This window comes from Rhinolophus sinicus, chromosome 4 (assembly GCF_057876585.1).
Source record: "Rhinolophus sinicus isolate RSI-liver-muscle chromosome 4, RSI-T2T, whole genome shotgun sequence".
NCBI classification, from domain to species: domain Eukaryota; kingdom Metazoa; phylum Chordata; class Mammalia; order Chiroptera; family Rhinolophidae; genus Rhinolophus; species Rhinolophus sinicus.
Genome location: NC_142504.1, coordinates 8662889 through 8685933, shown reverse-complemented (window position 1 = coordinate 8685933; position 23045 = coordinate 8662889). Strand labels below are relative to the sequence as shown.

The 23045-nt window shown below is 37.0% G+C and overlaps 1 protein-coding gene across 4 annotated transcripts in view; it reads right to left on the bottom strand.

The window, feature by feature from the left end:
- The window catches only part of HERPUD2 (HERPUD family member 2), a 29642-nt gene that overhangs the window by 5509 nt on the left and 1088 nt on the right, over positions 1 to 23045 (bottom strand). For 3 of the 4 annotated variants that reach the window (XM_074340996.2, XM_074340995.2, XM_088797659.1), the window contains 3 exons: positions 10463 to 10540; positions 7344 to 7457; positions 4726 to 4880 (listed from right to left, as the gene is read on the bottom strand). In XM_074340996.2, the coding sequence (XP_074197097.1) occupies positions 4726 to 4880; positions 7344 to 7457; positions 10463 to 10540 (347 nt within the window). The remainder of the gene's footprint in view (positions 1 to 4725; positions 4881 to 7343; positions 7458 to 10462; positions 10541 to 23045) is intronic. The other variant, XM_019726317.3, reaches the window with a different exon arrangement.

The window sequence follows — 23045 nt, the reverse complement described above, 5'->3', positions numbered from 1 at the left end:
TATACAGAACTAACATATCAGCCCAGTTTTAATGGGAAAAGAAAAAATCACCCACAAAATGTGTGGCAAGCCTGAACATTTGCTACCTTTGCATTTCAGCGCAAAAGGTACATTCTCCATAAGAACAAAAACCCTGAAATAAACTTTGTGGCAAAATATTCTGAGGACTGGGAAAACTAGCCAGATGGTATTTTACATTAGTAGTAAAATATTATTAAAAACATAGTAGCTATCAGCTGTAAAAAATGAACATTATAAAGAAATCTGTAAAATGTTTTCAGTTAAAGAACCAAGATTAGCAGAACATATTTATACATGCATTCTTTTTCAAGTACATTTGGTATACAATAGTGTATTAGTTTCAGGTGTACAATATAATGATTCAACGTTTATATACCTTACAAGGTGATCACCACACTTAGTACTCATCTGTCACCATGCAAACTTAGCACAGTATTACTATTATTCCCCTTCACTTCTTTTTACCCATCTCCCCACACCTTTTCCCTCTGGCAACCATCAGTTTGATATCTGTTTCTATGAGTTTGCTCATAGTTTATTTTGTTTGTTCATCTGTTTGTTATTTTGTTTGTTCATCTGTTTTGTATTTTTTATATTACACATATAAGTGAAATCATATAATATTTGCCATTCTCTGTCTGATTTATTTCACTTAGGATAATACCCTCTAGTTCCATCCAGGTTGTCATAAATGGCAGTATTTCATTCTTTGTTATTGTTGAGTAATATTTCATTTATACATGCATTCTTGAAGTAGGTTCAACTACTATTCAGTAAAATTTGTGGGAGGTCACATTTTACTTCTCTAAGCTTCAGTTTCCTCATCTCTAAAATGGGGCTAATAATAGAATCTTTCTCATAGGATTGGTGGTCTGTACGTAGTAAATGTTACTATTTCTCTTACTATTTTCACTCTTCCCTACCCCTAACTCTGAACATGACTCCAAAGTGTATAATGTGAGAACTGCACAAAGTCACAGACTTCAAGACAACTACAGAGATAAACATGAAAGTAAATGTAGAATTTGTGAAGTTTCTTTTTCCTCAAATTACTTGAATTTTATCTTTGATTAGTTTGGCTTATCGAGGGTGAGACAAGAATTAACAAATTCATGAACTTTCATTTTATATTCTAAAGACTGTTAACATATAATTGCTAATAACTGATTATAAAACCTAATTTAGAAGAGCCTGGGAGGCTAAAACTTACCAACAGACTGTACCTAAGGCACCGTGGTGCTAGGTAAGGCAGCGGCTCCCCTACGTGTTACCTGGCCTTCCCTCATCCGTGGAGGAGTGACGGAAGCTATAGTGGCTCCAGCCTCAGCAGATCCTTCTACCTCCTGATCCAGCTCTCCCCCTACTTCCCAAGCTTTCCCACATACTGAATTTAAGAAGGAAAAGCAGAGAAGCCTCCATGAGAGTTCCTCCCAGCTCTTGATAAACAAGTCCTGAATAAGAAGAGGAAAAGAACCTTGACATAGCTACTCGTTTAAAAAGATATCCATTAGTGATCAAACCTGGAGAGAAAGCCATACCACTGAAGCAGAGAACAATTATAAAACATTTCTGTAAAGATCTAGGCATTCCTGTGAGCTGATGTATCTGAGTGAACCTGAAATCTACCTAAATCAATTATTAGCACAATAGGAGTCTGTATCTAGGTGTATATTTTAAATGTTCTTAGTATTCCCAACTAAGAAAGAAACCAAACCCCCTAAAAGCAGAGCTCCACCAAGCTCCACCACTAAGAAGAAATATAACCTCACCATTACTCTAACTGTAAAATGGGAAGACTGGACTTTGTCACTGTTTTTAAAGGTCAAGGGAAGAAAAGGCCACTAACAAACACTTAGAAAACAATTACTATATACCGGGGTGCCAAAAATAGGTACACATTTTAAGAGATGTTATCTATGTATTACTTTCCAAAGTTGAATTACCGTAGCAATGTGTAGTATGATGTTTGCTCAAAAGATGGTATTAATCAAATGAATGCTAGCATCACTCATTGCATTACAATTTTAATACAGTTTTTTCCTTTCTTAAAATGTATATACATTTTTTTGGCACCCTCTGTATATAGCTTCCCACCTCATCCTACTGCAACCGAGAACATACAGTGATTATTAAAAATATGCTGCCAAAAAAATAAATTAATAAACTCCCCTAGAGGATTCCCATATACTTCTTCCCCTTCTCTCCAATAAGTTAAAAACTATGGGACTGTATAACCGCTAAGACACATTCCAGGCCCAACTTGACATACTATGACTTTCAGTTGTGTTAATTATCCTGACAAGATGTTATGCATTTGGTAATCTCCGGAAAACAATAAAGGATTTATTTACATTAAATTATGAAGTTATTATTAAAATATGTACATAGTAATACATCAATGAAACATATTACATAAAAACTTAATGTATTCTAGAGGATACAGCATTAAACAACATGATAGAGAATGATGATTTGATGCTGGGAAAAGTGTTGACCAAATCAGCGGTAGGGGAAAGGGCGCTTAAAGCTTCACCTCATTCCAAATATTCAAGTAAGTTTCAAGTGGACTAAAATAAAGTATTAAGACTTAAACCACAGTAAATCTGGAAGACACCAGAACTGATTATTTACCAAACTTTTGGAGGGAGGAGGACTTTCCTAACTTAAAAGCAATAGAAGAAAGCACAGAAAGAGTGAGCCTCATAACTGATGACAAAATTTAAAGAGAGTTGAAAAAATAAGTTTAAAATAAACAGCAGTGCATATCTTTTCTACAAGAAGAAAGAACTCACAGAAACGGAAATGATCATTAGGACAAATGCAAATTAAAATAAATATAGCTTTTTTTCTGTCTGACAATATCCAGTACTGGGAAGAGATACAAGTGAAACACAACTCTTCCATTGCTAGCAAGATAAACTGGAATAAGCCTTTTAAAACACGAGTTTACAAAATTAAATACCTTTAAAATGTTCATTTATACCCAACTGCCCAAGTAATTCTGCTTCTGAAAATTAACTTAAAAAGGGGTTCCATGGTGTAATGGTTAGCACTCTGGACTCTGAAAATTAACTTAAAGAAATATAAAATATGCAAAAAAAGGTCACACCTCTGCCCTTTAAGCCTTTGTACATTCTTGTCCTTGCGAACCACACACTCAAACTACTGCCACTCCAAGCCTCCATTCCCCTAATAACAGAGAAACTGCAGATTGGGATAATAATGCACGATTAAAGAGAGAACCTTATCACAGCACGGATTACCATGTTGAAATTCCACAACCCTGAAGGCACTTACTCTCTAACCTATCTACTTTGACCCACTTCTTCTAGGCATCAATCCTATATAAAATTGGCAAAAATGTGAAATGATGTATGCACACACAACTTCAGTAGATCTATAGCAAAACTGAGTTAAAAAATTATTTTAATTACCTAGATTCTTGCTATTCAAAGCGTGGTCCTAACATCAGAGCATCAGCATCTCCTGGCAGCTTGTTGGAAACACAGAACCTCAGGCCCCATCAGACCTACTGAATCACACCCTGCATCTCAATCCCCAGGTGATTGGCACAAACATTAAAAACTAAAAACTACTGCCCTCGATTCTGACTTATGACCAGCTTTAAAAAGCACAGCTCTACTTAACGTCTAATTCTCAAAATATATAACCAGGTATACAAGATGTGATCAAACAATACAGGGAATGTTTAAATAAAGAAAAAAAATTGTATTACAGTAAAAGCACATTGCCATTAAACCCCCTCAACATACTCCCCCTCACTTCAAACACACTTTTCTCATCATTCTTGCCACTTTCTGAGGCAGTTCTGGAAGTCCTCCTTTGTGAGTGCCTTTAGTTGAGCTGTCATGGCTGCCTCGATGTCCTGAATTGATTCAAAACGTTTACCTTTCATGGTCATTTTGACTTTGGGGAAGAGTCAGGGTCACACAGTGTCAGACCTGGTGAATAAGGTGGATGAGGACACACCGTGATGTTTTTATTTGATAGAAATTGCCGTACCAGAAGCGATGTGTGACACAAAGCCTTTCCGTTGTGATCAACAAATACAGTGAATGTGCTGCCGAGTGCCATCCAACGGAAAGGCAGGGATCTTCAATATGGGAAGTGATGCATCAAACCTTAGTAACAGTGTGTGACAACTTTCAACTTGTTCGGTGCAGTTAGTAGGGTGTGAGCTACGGTTGAGAGAAGGTGTGTTTTAAAGTGTGCCATAAATCATCCTCCTTCATGACAACGCTCCATGTCACACATCACTTCTGGTATATGGCAATTTCTGTCAAATGAAAACATTACGATGTGTCCCCATCCACCTTATGCACCGGGTCTGGCACCGTGTGACTTCTGGCTCTTCCCCAAAGTCAAAATGATTCAGGACATCGAGGCAGCCACAACAGCGCAACTAAAGACACTCACAAAAGAGGACTTCCAGAGCTGCTTCAGAAAGTGGCAAAAACAATGCAATAAGTGTGTTAGAAGTGAGGGAGAGTATTTTGAAGGGGACTAAAGGCAATATGTCTTTTACTGTAATAAATTTTTTTTTAATTTAAACATTCACTGTATTTTTTTATCATACCACGTATGAACAAATTTCACATGTACTTGGATTACTGCAGAGGGCTACCACGCACGTCAGGAGTAACAGGTTGTTAAGAGGCCCACAGCTACGACAGTGTCACTCACCCTTGCATCACGTACGGGAACTGATGACTCTGTGCTGGGTCAGTCTGTGCTTGTGGAAGGGCACGTTGCCTCAAGCCTTCTGAGGAAGAACTGGCAGCTAATGGCAAGGTTTCTTGACTGGATGATGGAGTTGTTGATCCTGACTGATCTGAACTCTACAAACAGAAGTGTAATTACTTCTTCAAAGATATTTAATTCATGACAATCATGAGAGTATAGACACGTTGCTAAAGATGTATTTATAAAATCCCTCTGCGAAGAGTGAATTTTAGGAATTTACTAATTTGAATCTTATACCCAGCATAATAAGTAGATATTTTAATTCTGAGATTAGAGTTCAAAAAATCAAAACCACTTAATTACACAACAACAGTTCATTACTCAACTAGAGTAATTGTATACAAAAAAATGGCATACAAAATTGTGGACTAAATTAACACATGTACAACTCTTTTCAAAATGCCTGAAACACAGAAAGTGCTCAATATTGGTACTAAATACTGTGTCACTTAAACAGTTACTACGTGCCAGGTACTGTATAACATGTTATTAGTAACACGTTGGTTTAAAATAATGAGGAACATGCTAGGAATCAGAAGATCTAGAATCCGGTGTTATCTCTGACATTAACAAGGAACATAACCTTAAAATTACACTTAACGTCTGAGTCTCAGCTTTTCCTACAAAAATAAGATTGAACTAGATAGTCAAGATTACTTTAAGTCCCAAAATACTGTTTGTTTATAGACACTACCAACAAATTTTTTTAAAAAAAAATGAATGAGATACCAATCAGGATTTTAAAATTCTCATGCTCCAATGACATTGGGAACTCTCAGATTCAACAACCTTAAATAATATAAGCCCTTGAAGATCACCCTAATTTGTTGCTATTTGAAAACAGTTTGTCAAGTGTGTTACGTAAATTTAAAACACAATTACATTTTATATACAATATAGTTTCCCCACTTTAAAAAGCTGGGTACAATATAATTTGAACATCCTTCCAGGCTTGTTAAAATTGTATTTTATCTCTAATGTCTCCCTATTGACAGGCTGTGTTTTAGCCTGTCTACGTTCCTAAGTCCTGCCATGTAAAAGGTCCCAAGGACCTCAAAACTGACTTAAGTTCTCTTTAAGATCTAATTCCACACAAAATAAATACCAAATATCTTACTAGGGAGTCTGATTCTTAGGGACATAAACTGGAAAAGGTTTCTTTTTCGGCAAGACTTCTCATTAAATGGACCATAAAAAGGTGGTTAAAAGAAAGGTCTAGCTAGCCATTTTGCAGCACAGCCTAATTTCTCTGGAACTAATGATTTCTGACATTAGATAACTCTTTAATGACTAGATTTTAAGACATTTCAAATTCCACTGAAATTTCTCAGCCATAAAAAAATTAAAGGACATTCCACTTAATTTTCCTTTGATACTTTTTAGATTTTCATTAATACACCATGAAAAAACTGAATATATTAATGACATGAAATCATGGCTGAGGAACCATTAGACAAGTCAGAGGATTGTTTCTCAACAAAAACTGGAACAGCATAACTGTGTCCAAAGACTAGATACAGAACTTGATGCCAATGCTTCATCCCTTCTAACGCAAGGAAGGAAATATATGACAAAATATATTTCAGTTTAATATAAGCTAAATTCCCATGACTGGAACTAAAGAATACTTACCATTGAGGCCACACTAATTAAATATAGCAACTAGAGGATCTAGTTCTTAAATAAGTAGTTAATTAGTAAGTGCTAGAAGATCTTTTGACTAGTTATCCCCTCTGCAACTCATCACCTCCATAAAGCTTTGGTTAGATTCTCAACAAGAAGGAAAGTATATTTAGCAGCATAAAAGTTCCCTGCCCAAGAAGTTTAAAGCAAGCTCCCACTCATCCAATCCTTTCCTCTCAACTCCAAAGGTGTCATATAAAGCCTTTAAGGGAAACCAAAAATAATTTAACGTAAGAGGGTTTGGGGGCAGTGTCTTTAAAACTTGTAAAGTATATCGAAGTTGAAAAGTTCAACTATCAAGAAAAATTTCCAAAACAATTTTAGGTAGATGAAAAAATGAGGAGGGAGAAATGAACACCCAAGTCTGGAAGACCTGAGTAGGTTAAGTAATTTTTCCTCCTGAAGTTGGGATGTTTGCCCAAATCCAGTCATTAAAAAAAAAAAATCTTGACCAAAGCAATCTACTTCAAGAAGATTTAGTGTACTGAACATTTAAATAATTTAATCCACCTTGAATAAACATACTGTATTAAACACCTCAAATATTTCTGAAACTTTACTGACTTTACTGGCCCTAAGAGTTTATATTATACAACCATATCATAATTCTATTTTCTAAGTATTTCAGTAATTAAACCCCTGAAAGCTGGATCTATTACTGACCTGCCATACAGCAAACTAAACTCATGGAGAACAGGCTTCAGGGATAACACTATATACTGGAGCTCTAGAAACAAAGTTGAAATGCCTAACTCAGACTGTTCAAAACACAATCTCACAACCACAAGCTCCAACCATTCTGTTTTTCACGTAGTTTTAGGAGGCCAAGAAGGCTCAGCAGAAAACTTCCATGTTCCTCCTCCCAAATAACTCACGGAATTGCTGCTGGATGCTAGTGCTGCACGACTTCCTCTCCCGGTGCTGGATTCTGGAGAACTCGGAGGAGTCCGAGAAGCACACACCAGGTGAACCATATGATACTCATCTTGCTGAAATAAAAAAAGAAGAGGACATTGAAAGGGCAGGACTGGAAGCTGTACAGCCAAAAAGTTAGCAGCTAAGCTGCAATACTTAACTCAAAACTTAAGTTCCTTTTTCTAGCACAGCCATTTTATTAGTAAGAAATTGTTGTCATTTGAAGGTAGATTTACCACTTAGAATTTGAGGCCTCTTTGACATATTCTCCTTGCTTGGAAAATAGTCCAAAGACTTAGTAAGTGCTACGTAAAAGATGATTATGTCGTTTACCGAGGAGACTTGAAGCAAACAGTGCTATAAAGTTATGTCAATGCCATCTATTATTTCAATATAAAAACACCTAGTGCCTTAACCTCAGAGCTGTAATAGTCACACTGAAGTGTGGACCTACAAACTTCAAGTAGTGAAAGTATTTCTATTATGTAAGACTTGGGAGCTACAACAAACTCAACTTCACCGTAATCTCATTTGCCTTCATTTTAGCAAGGTGATGTACAGTATTTTTTTTTTAAAGTCAAAACTGGTTTTATCTACCACACTTATATTTATGTAATGCATATATTCGAACCATATTCTTTAAATATTCCATGTGTTTCCATAAACCTACAACTATGACTGAAGGAAAATATTCTAATAATCATTAGGATTGGCATTTTAGTTTAGTGATTTCATGAGTATATATACATATACATATGAAACAAGTAAATAAAATAGAGAGGGGAAAGAGAATAAATGACGGCAGAAAGGAACATAGAATAGCTCAGCAACTTAAAAATTAAAATAAAGAAAAAAAATTAAAAAACAGAGTGTGATAAAGAAAAGGGGGCAGGAAGAAAGATGCCCAGTTGTGAGGAAGAGAAACAAAACTATTAGACTCAGAATTTATGAAGTGCCTAAAACAAAGCTAGAATTGTGCTTAATTCTGAGGTCGCTCCCAGAAAGGGTAAGAGTCAGCCCCTCCCCTAAAGAGGCTGATGATATTGTGAAAAGATCAGACTAGCACATTGGAGCACAATTAGAGATACACATAAAACAGTCTTTTGCACAAAACTGAGAAGCACAAACTATAACTGCTTTAGGAGTTTAGACAATGAAGTTAATGGGAATGAGGATGCCAAGAGAAGGCATTCCCAGAGAGTACAGGAGCCGTGCCCAGCAAGGTGGGCAGCAGGCAGGCACACTTGGTTGACAACGTCCCCTTAGCTTGAGAACACAGAACACTAAGCAGTATCAGGTGTTTACCTTCACAAACCTAGTTTCAAAGGTCATATTCATCACAATGAACGCACAGTATTCATTCACCTTTGGCGAATGTTTCTGTAAAACATTCATAACTAAACAGATAAAGCTAATAACACACATAGTTGAAAACAGAAAGGGTACACTGACTTGAACAAAAACAGTTCAAAGATCTATTCAAAATGTAAACATATGATTCAAAATGTCTCAGTAAGGGGCACAGGAGTCCTTTGATTGAAACATTTTTAGTTTAAGTCTTCTGGTCTGAACCCATTTCTGGCAACAAAAACCTTTTGGAAAGTATGCATGTGCTATCCTTGTGTTAAAATAATACAATAAATATTTCAAAGAGCATAGAGCAGAGGGTTTTTAAGCATAAAAGGGGGGAAATGAACAGGTGGAGCAGAGAGGGCATTTAGGGCAGTGAAACTACTCTGTATGATACTATAAAGGGGGTACACGCCATTACATTTGTCCAAACCCACAGCGTGTACAAGCGTGAGTCCTAGTGTCCCCTGCGCTTGGGGGATGACGTGTAGGGTCAGCAGCTGGAATCCACACACCACTCTCACATGGAATGTTGTCACTGGGGGAGGCTGTGTGTGTGGAAGCAGGAGGCATATGTGAAATCTCTACCTTCCACTCAATTTTGCTGTGAGCCTAAAATGTCCTAAAAAATAAAGTCTATTAAAAAAGAAAGGTGGGGGGTGGAATCCGCTGCAAATTCCACTATGTCTGAGAGAGAGAGGTTGTTAAACCACTTTGGCAACCTGAAACTACACAATGAAAACAACAAGTCTGGGGGGTGAACACACAATGTGCTATACAGATGATGTACTACAGAACTGCACACCCGAAACCCATGTAACTTTACTAACCATTGTCACCCCAATAAACTTGAATTAAAAATAAATACATAAAATAAAATAAAATGAAAATAACAGCAAGAAGTCACCAGCAAAGCTACAATGTCAACTACACAGAAGGGATACACCAGTGTAAGTTTTTTTTTAAGGTTTCCGACAGGTGATCGTAAACATATAGGAAAGGGTACAGATTTAAATCAGAGCAGGGACATCAAGAACAACATGAAGAGTTAAATCAAAGATCTAACGCAAAATATAAAAGCCATAGATTCAATTCTGCTACGTTCATAAACAAAAGCAGCATCTCAAATGCAGAAAAGTTCTAAAAGTATAAATTCCACAAATGAACATGAGCTAAAAGCTGCCATTAAAATAACCAGCATACATGCTAGTTATTGTCAAAAAACTATAATGGAAGATATTTTAGCTCTAAGCACCAGCGTTCCAAGTTTGCTAACTGACGGACCACTTGGGCTTCCTTCTATAGTATTTTTTTCCTGAAATGAAGCTCCTACCCCAAGCAACTTGCATTAAAATGTCATGCAGTTTGGTCAGAAGGGGATAGAAGAGAGGAGACTGTTACCCACGGAAATCCTTCACCACTCCCTGGACACTCTCTACCCCTGCACTTCTGACAAGTCAGAGTGTTTTCTTACACTAGATGGCACATACCTGAACACAAATATATAATCCTATTTCAGATTTAGCCACACACAACTGCTACCTGCACTATCGGAGTCTGTCATGATGTTCTTTACTTTCCAGGTCATGTTCACCTGTGACGCCACCCAACGGGGTTGAGTTTAAGTACCTAAAACCTGCACTGGTTGGATAGCGGTAACATTTCGGAATGCATCTGCTCCCGTCCCCTGAGTGTGTCTGGTATCACGTAGTGGGAGAGGTCTGCTTACTTTTCTGAGAACGTCTTTCAGCTGCAGATGATCGGGGAGCAGTCTGCCCGAATACACCAGCCTCTGATCCTTCGTCAACTAAGAAATGGGACAAAGAAAAGAATTCAACTTTTTCTAATTATACAAAATGAAGGCGGGGAATAACATGCCTAAATGAGTAAAGTAAACTCCCTTTAGGCACAAATAAGCAGAAAACTGACACAATTTAAGAATTTTGTTTTCCCAAATTCCATTTAACATATTAAGAGCTCAGTAAATGGTAGAATATTTATTATAGCTATAATAAAATACAGGTGATTACCAATTAAAAAAAAAAACAGAACAAAGGTAAATTGGAGGTTTGTCTTTTTAGTCACAATGCTGTGTGACTATCATTAAAACCATCAGACTATAAATGAGAAGGCAGCTGACCATCTATCAGAAGTCAACAATGGGATAAAATTTTAAACTCACCAGAGTTATTTGGCATTGTTTTATCAGTATTTTTAATCTAAAAGTATATGTAAGATTTATTTTCTTCTTTACTAACATCATGCAGAACAATTTATTGGTTTGAATTCAAGAGCCATTTGGATTTAATTACAGCTTTAGGTAACTATTCTAGTTTTTATTATTCCTGTCACTCTGACGAATACATTTGAACATTTTTCAAAAAACATGAGATGGGACTAAATAAAAATCAATTCAAGTGCATGGAGATGCAGTCGCCATTGCTATATGCAGCGCAAAATAGGAAATACGTTCTAATTATCTCTGCTCTATTTCGCACTTGTGACGAATCTGCTAAGTGCGCCCATTGCCAGCATTATTTAAAATTAAAGCATTTATGTACAGTCCCCATAAGATCTCCTACTTCATAACTGAGAAACAGGCAAATGTTCCTTGAATTCTATTAAAATAATTAAATAGTAGCTATATCAACAACTGTTAAATATGCCAAGTCCAAGCAAAACCGTAACAATTTTTAAATAGACTATATATTCAACATGACTACTTAAAAAGGGTCTTGTATTAAAAATGATAATAGAAAACATCATACTCAGTAAGCTCTGTAGTTGAGGGGTCCTTAGGTACCAAAGATCAAGGGGTTTGGTTTAGTATCTCTATAAGCTGGTGGAATTTTATGTTTTTCAATGTACTGCCATTCATTTTAAGTCCTCAAATTGTACCATTTTTGGTCAGTAGGTGTCCCTTGAGGTTGGCTCCTGTGTCATTCTGACAGAACCTCTGTAGTCTCAGAGGCTGTCAGGCGCAAAATGCCCAGGTGCACCTGCCAACGCATTTCCTGCCCCACACCTGACCTCAGCCACTGCTCCAGGAGCCTTGGTTCCTTTTAACGGGAAATCGTATCTAAAGACCAAAATCTGGGATCTAAGTGCTACACTCTTACTTGTCATTATTTCTAAGATTCTTCATTAACGACAGCTAAAAAAATATGTATTTTTCGGAAAGAAAAACTTAAATCCTGAGGTCATACTGATATTTCCGATTTAAATTAATAGAGCCGTACATGGTTTTTACTTATTTCAGTTGTATCTTCTCTCATCCTGGAAGTCTTGCTTGCTGATGACATTAACAAACATGTGCCATCAGCAAACTTAGTTATATGCTTTATCCTACTACATATAATCTCAAAATAAAAATAACAATATTAGGTGAGGTTTAAGATTTCTAATGGGTTTCTTCTGTCTTTACAGATATCCCTCTAGAAATGTATAGTTAAAATATTGTGTTTTAAAATTCCTTGGGATAATTTCTCTTGTATTATGTCACCATCCTAACATTAAATTATTAATGTGTTACCATTTAGGGATTACTTTTTTCTATTTAATTTTTTAAATTATATGGAAATAGAGTAAAGATTATAGTACAAGTACATTCAAAGAGGTTTAGATTCTGTCCCTGTTCCCTCCCTCTGTAAGTTTGCATTACCCTTCCCTCATTTCTTTCTATCAACATAACAAATCTGAATATAAACACACAAAGGTAGGTCACTAGACTTCCTCTTCTGTACCTTGTTCTCTCCTCATACCCTGGAGATTACACCTTAGCAGTGTTGTCTTCTGCCTTCTGTTTAACAAGTGCATAATGCTCCAATATATAGAAATACTACAGCTTATTAACAGGTATTTGAGTATCTCCAGGCTTTTATTATTATTCATAGTGTCCTTCTTTCATACTATTCTATTCGATTTATTTCTGAATTCTCCCAGAACATCCTGCAACATGGAGACGCCTGGTGAGCTTGATAAAAGCAATCTTGGTGGAGCAACAGGGTAAACACTTAGTTGGAATGGATATTAGAGAAAAGGAGGAGTACAGTTGGAGACAGTGAATACATACAACTGATGAGGAGTTTTGCACGAAGGACAAGGAAAGAAATACAGCACTGGCTAGAAGGGAAGTGGAATTATAAGCGCATCTTGTTTGTTTGTTTGTTTTACTGTTTTGTTTTCTCTTATTAAGAGTAGAGACATAAATGTTTGCCAACAGGATTAATCCAACAGAAAGGAAAAAACTGATGATGCAGGAGAGAAAAACAGAGAATTTCAAGAGCAATGTCCTGAGCAGCTAACAAGGGGTGGACGCCTGCGTGGAGGGGTTGGACCTATGGACGACAGGTGAAGGCAGACAGGTGAAGAATGTGAAGAAACTTGTACAAGATCCCAGAACCACCACTCTGTGCCTCAGTTCTCTCATCTGTAAAATGAGCGTAATAATAGTATCTATTTCACAAAAATAAAAACGCACATAACAATGAAAATGCACATAAACCTCTTACAGCACAATACGTAGTAAACATTCCATGAGCCTTTGATGCTAATTTCTAATACCTGCTACTCTGACATCATGCAATTCCATGAGGAGCTAACGAAGGATCACGTGAAAGTCGTAGGGCTGACAGCAGACTATGTACGTTCATTATGCATAAGAACATGATTAGGACATTGCTAAAGAGGTTTCATTAAAGCGGTGATGGCTATCACTTTTAATGACTAAAAAAGAAAACCCTAATCCACATTGGAACGACTTTCAAGTCTCAGTTTAAAATGACATTTATTAATAACAAAAGGAATGCTTTTAATTAATTTTATCTTCTCTACACAGAGAGAAAAACATTCTGATGTCGGTAAAAAGAAGTCCGTTTGCCTCTGAGAGCTAACCATCAGCAAATCCTACGGACTCTGTTTCCAAAGTCCCTCCCAGATGGTCCATTCCTTTCCATCCTCACTGTCATTACCCTAATCTAAACCATCACCTCTTGCCTGAGCTCCTGCAATAGTTTCTGAGCTGGTCTTCACGCCTCCATTTCCATTCTGTAGTCTGCAGCCAGAGTGCTCGTTTGAAAAAGTAAACCAATCCTGTTACCCTCTGATGGACTCCCATCACACCGGATTTAATTCTAATTCCTTACCATAGCCAGACGGTCCCAACAGATCTGGGTTCTGTCTCTCTGCAGCCTCCTCTGCTGGTCTTCTTTCCTCCTCACTCACTACCCAAACGGGCATCCACCTAGATCTCCAAACATGCCAGGCTCTCTCCCAACTCAGACACCCTCCCTGTGATATTCTCTCCCAGCGCTTGCATGGCTAGCTCTTAATCATCGTTTAGGTCTTAGCTTTAAAATGTGCTCCTCAGAGAGCTCTTCCCTGATTTACAAACATAGAGTATTCCCTTTCACATATCCTGTTTGTCTCGTTCATCACACAAACCACAGTCTATAATTACGTTCACATGCTTATTTCCCGAAGCGGAACACGAGTGCTAAGAACAAAGGGTCTATGTCTGTCTAGTTCATCACTTTGTTCCCAGAGCCTAACACTGTGCCTGACAGAGTAGATGGTAAATGCCAATTTGTTAAACGAAGTGTTATGAGTCCAAAAATGTTTACAAAGATTTGGAACACACAGCCCATGTTAAGTTCTTTACATCAGTTATTTTACATGTAATCATTAAGCATGAAAATATTTAGTTTATGAATCACAATACTAACTTAAAACCCTTGCTGGTGCTAAATTCATCTGGTTCATTTCTACAAATGGTACTGGTATTAGCAGATTACTATGAAGGAGAAATCATCAGTATCTTAGTGGTAACTTTTCTCTAAATTAGTAGTCAACTTCAAATAAACTTTTATCTTTCCACAGCAAGGGAAGATCAATTTCAAAAAAGCAGAATACAATAATATAACAAAATTACATGGTGCCCCCGCCCCCAAAAATACGTGAAGCAAAAACAAGTGTGACAAAGATGTGGAGAAATTGGAACCCTCAAACACTGCTGGTGGGAATGTAAAATGGAACAGTCTTTGCGGAAAAGTTTGACAGCTCCTCAGACAGTTACACACAGAGTTACCATATAACTCAGTATATACCCAGTTCCATTCCTAGGTATACACCAAAGAGAACTGAAAACTTACGTCCACACAAAACTTGTACAAGAATGTTTATAGCAGCATTATTCATAATGCCAAAAAAGTGGAAACAACCTAAATGTCTCTTTACTGATAAATGGATAAATACAATGTGATAAATGCATGTCATGGAATATTATTCAGCCATGAAAAGTGATGAAGTACTGATACATACCGTGTTTCCCCAAAAATAAGACCGGGTCTTATACCGTATTTCCCTGAAAATAAGACCAGGTCTTATATTAATTTTTGCTCCAAAAGACACATTAGGACTTATTTTCAGGGGATGTCTAATTTTTTTCACGTACAACAATCTACATGTATTCAAATACAGTCATGTCATCGTCTTCTGGAACATTGTCATAACATACTAAATGTGTCCGTCTGGCTGACAATCTTAACTGGGGCCTATTTTCAGGGTCTTATTTTCGGGGAAACACGGTACTACCATATGGATGAACCTGGTAAACTTTATACTAAGTGAAAGGAGCCAGACACAAAGGCCATCTATACCACGATTTCATTTACATGAAATTTCCAGAATAGGCAAATCCATCGAGACAGAAAATAGATGTGTGGTGACCAACGACTGGGGGCACAGAATGGGTGTGACTGCTAGTGGGTATGGGGTTTCTTTTTGGGGTGGTAAAAATCTTCTAGAATTAGACAGGGGTAATGATTGCACAACTCTGTGAACTACTAAAAACCACTGAGTTATACACGCTAAAGGCTTTATTTTATAATATGTGAATTATATCTCAATAAAAAATATTGTTGCTTTAAACTGAATATTCAAATGCCTTCAGATAAGCAGAGTTTTAGAAGGAAAACAAATTCTTTAATTTTACTGTGGGTGGAAACAGAGAAAAAGAAATTTTCATGTGACTAAACCAGGTAAGAAGAATGAAAATGTTTCTATGTTACTAAAAAATTTGCCTCTTCAGTTTAAATATGAATAAATTTAATTTAAATATCTGGAAAACCAGTAACTAGATATGATAACAAACAACACTATAATCAACTGAATTTTCAACTAGTTATTTTGGATTGTAAGTATTAGGAAAAGAATATGTATTGAGATATCAATTCAAATTAAATTTAACTTGTGAAAGTGGCACAATTTTATTTATGCAGACGTATTCACACCAGCATCTTTTACCCTGATTGAAAATGCATTTCTGTATTGGTTAGGGTAAGTAATGATAGCTGCTATAACAAACTCCAAGATCTCAGCAGCTTAACACAATTAAAGCTCACTTTTTTCTCTCAAAAAAAAACAAAAAACTACATGGCACCCTTTAAATATAAGAATTCAGAAGACTCAGGATTGGTAATCTGAAATAAAGTACTAATTAAATTGTCAATTAAAAGTTTTTACTGTTAAGATACTGGCTACACAGATCAACATACAAATAAATATACGTGACCATGTCTATCACCACCGCCGTCATTCTTCCTGTTGCTCACACCCTCCACCCAGTGGTCAGCAAATCCTATGAGGTCAACTACTTTCTAGCCTCCACTGCTCCATCCCAGATGAAGCCGGATGATCTGTGGTAGAGGAGAGCCAGCTGAATCACCAACTTGGAAACATCCCGACGGTGCTCTGAGTAGCCCAGAGACAGAACTACTCGTACACCTACCTCTCCAAGTAAACAGCTGCTTGACCAGCTGATCCCCAAAACTCTGCCACCCACTGAACAGACCCTGCTAAAAACCAAGGCAAGGAAAGCTCACCCGCTAGTATAGTATGCAAATAAAAATCCTGAACTGGGGAAAGATGTTTTTCTTTCAGAAAAGTTTACATCTATTATTATCTATAGTGTCCGACTTTTCAACGTTTAATCAGATATCAAAAACAGATAAAAGACTATGCATTCCTAATGCTTTTAAAATAGTCAGAGGTGACTGATAGCTGAGTTTCACAAAGCCAACAATACTTTCTATTTCCAGAAGTCACCTAGAGGTATCAAAATATTACTTTTTTTTTTTATGTGAAGGACTGAATGGGTCTCTCAGAATCATGTATGGCTTAAAAACTCATGTTCTTAGTCTATCCAACTTCAACATAATCAAACAGCTCAGCAAAAGCAATCTTCAACCTACATGTGAGTTCTAAGACTGACAACCCACCCAAGTCCTTGGAAAGTAGTCACTATTAACATTTCAGTACTTACATACAGTTATCACAAGTATCAAAGAGCTTTAAAGAGTTGGTTCCCAAGAGGTGCTCAAAATATATTAATAGTTTCTGTGGGAAATGAATTCTGTGAATTTGTACTGGGACGTATCTCACACTACCACTAAATTCACCCAATCTAAAGCCCCAGGAAATTCAGAAACACTGTAATTCCATTTACAGTGTTGTTTACCCAACTGCCTCTACCCCTTATCTCTGCAATGACAGTCAGCAAAATCAGCATGCAGAGCTTAAAGAAGAATTTCCTCTAGAACTTCAAAAGGACAGTCACTGCTTAGCTGTTTCTACTCACAGGCCATTCACAAATCAGATGTGCACAGGACAGAGAAAGCCAAAATACATGACTGTTATGGTTCATAGACAAGCAGGAATGTGAAAAGATAGCGCAGGGCAATGTGCTTTCAGGTCTAGTTCCCATTTCTTCCCTACAACTTAACAAAATAAGCAGAAATAACCACACACTAAGTTGATATGCATTAGAACAGTATTACAGCTATGTTATCCATTCATCTGTTGCTTAAGATGACACACTATCTAAACACATATACCTTTTTCCATCCATCTTTTAATCAGCAAGTATACAAATGAGATGGCCAAGTCCCTAAGGGCCTTTCTTCTTAGGACATAGAGACAGGTTAGTTAGCATGTTACTAGGTAGACAGGGAGGTCCCTGGTGAAATAAACAAAAAAAAGCAGCCATATCCTGAAACTCCAGGTCCTGGGATGCCTACTTCACTCCAGGACAGAGATATGAGAATACACCTTGAGGTTAATAAATTATCTCAAATCCCTTTTGGCCGGACAAAGGAGCAGATCTGATAGATAGGAATGCGTTACTTCGTTAATCCCTTCAGGATGGGCAAACAGGGCAAACCTAATGAATTCCATTAGAAGGCTCCAGCCCCCTTCCCCAAGCAGGCAAGGGAAGGTATAAAAGAACGTTTTTCTCAGTCACTGGGCACCCCCATTCGGGATCCCCTCCTGCTCAGGAGCTCTGACCCTTTACTTTCAATCAACTATCCTCTTTTCAAAACTCTTTTTGCCTCTCCTGGGTCTGTGTTTCCATTCTTTGGTCTGATGAGACACGATCCCAGCACTCACTCAAAGTCCCCTACATCATTTGGGGACTCACAGAGACATAGTCCTACGTCACCATGATATTGAATGTGAATCGTAATGGGTAACAGCTGAGGCTTGCAAGTCTGACAAACCTGGGTTTAAATTCCAATTCTACTACAGAGTTCTATGAACTTGGGCAAAAAAAAGAGCTGATAATAAAACTTAACATCATAAGGTGTCTATCAGGAATAAATGTGATGAAACATATAACGTACTTACTAGAATGCCTAGTACACATGGCAACCACTTAGTAAATAGCAATTTAAAAATCAAGTCAATATAAATCATTAAATATTAGTTATATAAATATAATAGCTAAACAACAGCATTTGAGACCATCAAATCAGTATTATGCAAAGGAGAGAAACTTAAAGTTCCAGAAAAAGCCTATCTTTAAAAAGCATTGATGCCAAAAATAAAACTAATAAAAATAAGTAAATAAATAATTGATTAATTCAATAAATAGCATCGATCCATGATTAAACAAAACATTACCTTCGAAGTGGTTATTTTCAAAAAAAAATTAGGAAAAGGCTACAAAGGAGTTAAATAAAACAAATTTTAGTCAGCATTCATTAATTTTTCATCAACCTTCACACTCAATTTAATAATATCCTTAATAAAACTCAATTTAATATCCTTTGTTCAAAAAGTTTCAAAAATTTGAACTATACTGCAATGTGACATGAATCCCTCTAATATGTATGTACTAAAATTTTATAAGTCAATAGTCATAATAAACTTTTTTATGTGTATGGATTATAGCCCATTTAAATCAACAGCTCTGAGGTGGTTCAGCAAGGTTTTGCTAAAAGACCTGCCTAAATAAGGTAATAGAGAATTACAATGACACAGACATAGCCTCAATATGTTACACAAGCTACTTCCACTGATAATGAAAGTAAGACATCCATCTGAACTGTAGGCAATTTGGTTACAGAATGTTGTTTTCAGAATAGAACTTCCACAAGTGGTTCTGTTCCTGTTTCTTTAATTCTCATGGAATCTCAGAGCAAAGGAACAACTTGAAGAAGCAGCACAAACTCCCTGGCTGAGCAGGAAAGCCAGAAGACCTAAGCAATGAAACTGAAAAGCTTTAGCTTAACAGTAGGAAGCACCAAGACAGAGGAAATCTACCCAGCACTGAGACACTTTCAACAGGCATTTGACCTCAACACTGAAAAAATGGGAGCCAAGGCATACAAGCCGCAGAAAGATTTGCACTCAAAACTGAATTCAGAGTGAGTCAGGTCCATCTTAGTTACTGCTTGTGTACGAGAACAGTAAGAAAAGAGCTAAGGAGAAAAGTGCCTGATTGAATTCAGAGATTCTTCTTTCTTAAGTTTTCTCTTGGATCGTCCATAATGTTACCGGATAACACTAAGTTCAACCATTTTGATATTTACATCTCCAGTAAATAAGTCTACACTAAAAGTGTCAAGTAAAAGTGGCCTTCACAGGTAGTAGCGTCACCCACTGGTAACAATTACCGCAATTTCAGAATTACTATTTCACACCACAGGCTAACTTCAGGATCTGAGTATCTAAAGCCAGGAAGTTATGACAAATGTCACATTAGATCACATTAGAATAAGATTTACAATCATCTATATACACTATCAACATGAACTGGTGCACTTTCCAGTTCCTAAACCACATCCTAAAATAATAATCAATACCATTCAAAGTTAAACAAAACTACAAAAGAGATCAATTCCACATCTGAGGTTTTTAATTGATGACTTGTCAACTTCTGCATAAATATGGCAACGGTCTTACTTCCTAACTTGAAAGCACCTGCCCCTTTGTAGCCCACTATGGATCTATAATCTTTTTACATTGCACTATATTCCTAAATCGCTATATTATAAAGCATTTAGAATCATCAATGCCACATTAGCCCTGAGAGAATAGTCAAAAAAAACAACAAACACCTCTTATCTTGTATGCTTAAAACTGTTACCAACTCTAGGAAAAATGTCCCCGTGAACCTTTTCTTAGCCCCGGATTCCAGGGTTGCCTGTGCCTTCCCGGTAGCACTTCCCTGTAACTCCTACAGCACTCAGTACATCCCTCTTGTATAACACTAGTCTCATAATAGTACAGTGATTTCCTTACATGTTTGTATCCCCCAAGGAGACCTGAGCTTCGTAAGAGCAAAGGACTCTTACCATCACCTTCAGGCTGAGCATACAGACATCCAAATGCCTACTTAAATAAATAAATGAAGCCGAAGGAAGTGTGCTTGGGGAGTGAGTGTATTTGTTGTGGATTTATTGAGGGAGGGGAAGTTGAATTTAAAATATCCACGTGGAGATTATCTGTGATTAAGTCAGTATTTGACCATAAAGTTAGTCTTAAGATTTTACACACTGTTGCAAAATTCCATTAAATAGCATGTAGACTAGAGATCCTAAAAGGACAACTTCCAATTTCCATCCTTCTCCCTCCAGCAGCTCCCATCTATTTTCCTAGAAGCCACTGCCCACAGGAACCAAGTCCCTCCACCTACCCCTGACCCGTCAGATGCAGTTAAGAGCAGTGTTGACCACCGCCCCCAACTTTGATGGGGACAAGTGTTTCTACAAGGCAGTGAAACCTCACTCTGCTTCCAAGTCCACCCACCTTCACCAGGCAGATGGGCAAGGAAATCAAGCATAAAAAACGATTTCTTAAACACCAAAGCAGTACTTTAGACCCTTAAACACAGAATCATTGCTAAACAGTCACTGTAGGTGGTCATAAAAACCTAACCTTCCTTTATAGTGCATTATATTTGTAATGCCATATTGTTTAACTTGCAAAACATTCTCTGTTCTAAATAACAACCTTACAAAGAAAACTTTTAGGACTCCAGTTCCTATATTGTGGACTACCTATGGCTTTGGGATATCATTAAACAATCCGTTCAACAACTGTGATACTTCAAATCAATTCTCATGTGATAAATAAGTTAGAATATAAGCCTGTCCAATCTAATAACCCTACAAAGTTTTCACTGAAGTTCTAAGAAAATAAACACGTGCCTCGCCCCCAGGGCCACCCACTCTCATGAACATAGAAATGAACTACAGATATTACAATTCACTTGGAGAAGACTTGCTGGAGGAGAAAAAAAGTCAGGTTTGCCACAAGGTTAGGTAATTAATAGGCTGCATATTATTTGCACAGTGTCCAAAAGCATCTCCAGTGTGTACAAGCAGCAGGCAGGTGAGGAGGGCGGGGTTTAAAGAAGTTTGCAACTGGTGTCTCCAGCAGTTGGCTGATCCCTAGGGGGCACTGACAGGCCTCCACTGGAGATGAGAACTATTACACTAGGGGTGCAAGTTAGGCAAAGCCGTTTCACACTCCTCTTAGTTTTTTAAAAAAGAGAGTAACTCTTGGTCTATCATAGTGCAAACCAAGTCCCTTTTGGTTCAGTGCTATAATATAAAGTCCCTCACATAAGTACCTACTTGAGCATAAATACAGACTATGTGATGAACAGTACTACGGAAGGTTATCACTTTAAATTCGGACTGTTCTGAAAAGCTTTTTTCCTCTTGGAAAATGTGCAAAACGAATCACATGCAATAAGAAATCCTTTGTAAAGCAGAAATTTTTAAAACAAATTGTTATCCCCTGTGTAAATTTTAATTTTCAAACAATAGACTTGAATAAATTAGAGTTCCCGTTAATTTGTTTCAAGTACCTAAATACCTCAGGGTTTTTATTTTCCCTACTAAAAATATTTGCATCATAAGGTACTAACAAACACAGCTAATGCCACGTAAGAATTGTTTTTCTAAAACACCTGCTTTTGCAATAACTGCCATGTTTCTGCAATTATTCTAGAAGTCTAAACTAACTAAACTTAATACTGGAATACTGAAACAGTCCCACTTCATCGATATCTTAATACAGATCGAATGCCTTTCTTACTATCTGCATAAAACAGGTGTTAAGTAAAGCCTAGAAAGCACAGCTGACTTCCAATACATTCTTGTTGCCAACTTACATTTGCCTGATGCCAAAAATATTTCCCACCCTAAAATCCAAGCCTCTTCATTAATTAAACAACAGGTTTAGTTATCACTGGACACTGCTTACTCAGGAATCAAAATGTTATACAATGGAGACTGTGGAAGCCTCACTTTCATATATTCCACATGACATTACACTTCTGTAAATTATTCTAAGACTTAATTATCAACTATGTCCTTTCAAATCTAACTTTGGGAACAGATGGAGCTCGACTGTCTGTATTTTATTATCTTTGCAAATGCAGATATGATTCGGGATGGAAAACACTGCCACATTAATTTACAAATGGCTACATGAAAGGAATAAAAAGATGCACCAAACGGTAGGGAGTGAAAGGGCTGTTCTCTCCTAAATTAGTGAAATTTCTGTGTCCTCTACAGGAGAAAAATGAGGAAGACGCAGAAGAAAGTGAGTCTAAAACTTATAACTCTTTGCTTCTTAAAACACATATACTAGTCTTGAAAGTGTAATTTTTATGGGATCACATACTCATTTCCAAGAATAAAAAATTGCTCTCCAACAGTGAGCAAATTTCTGGGCCAGGTACTGAAAATAAAAAGGAATTCTAGTACAAGAAGCAATAAAAGCTTTAATATGAATTGATGTGTTTCACCTTTTTTTTAAAGGATGCATCTGTCATCCCCTATTAGGTTGATGACTTTAAGTCCAAGGAAAATGGTCTTTTTTTTAATGCCTGCCAATTCTTACGTCCCTTGATATTTCTGTATAAACTTAGTAATTAACTGAACCTCATCAGGAAGATATTAATGATGGTTGGGACACTCAAGAGACACACATATAATCTGACAACTCAAAATACTTCGCAG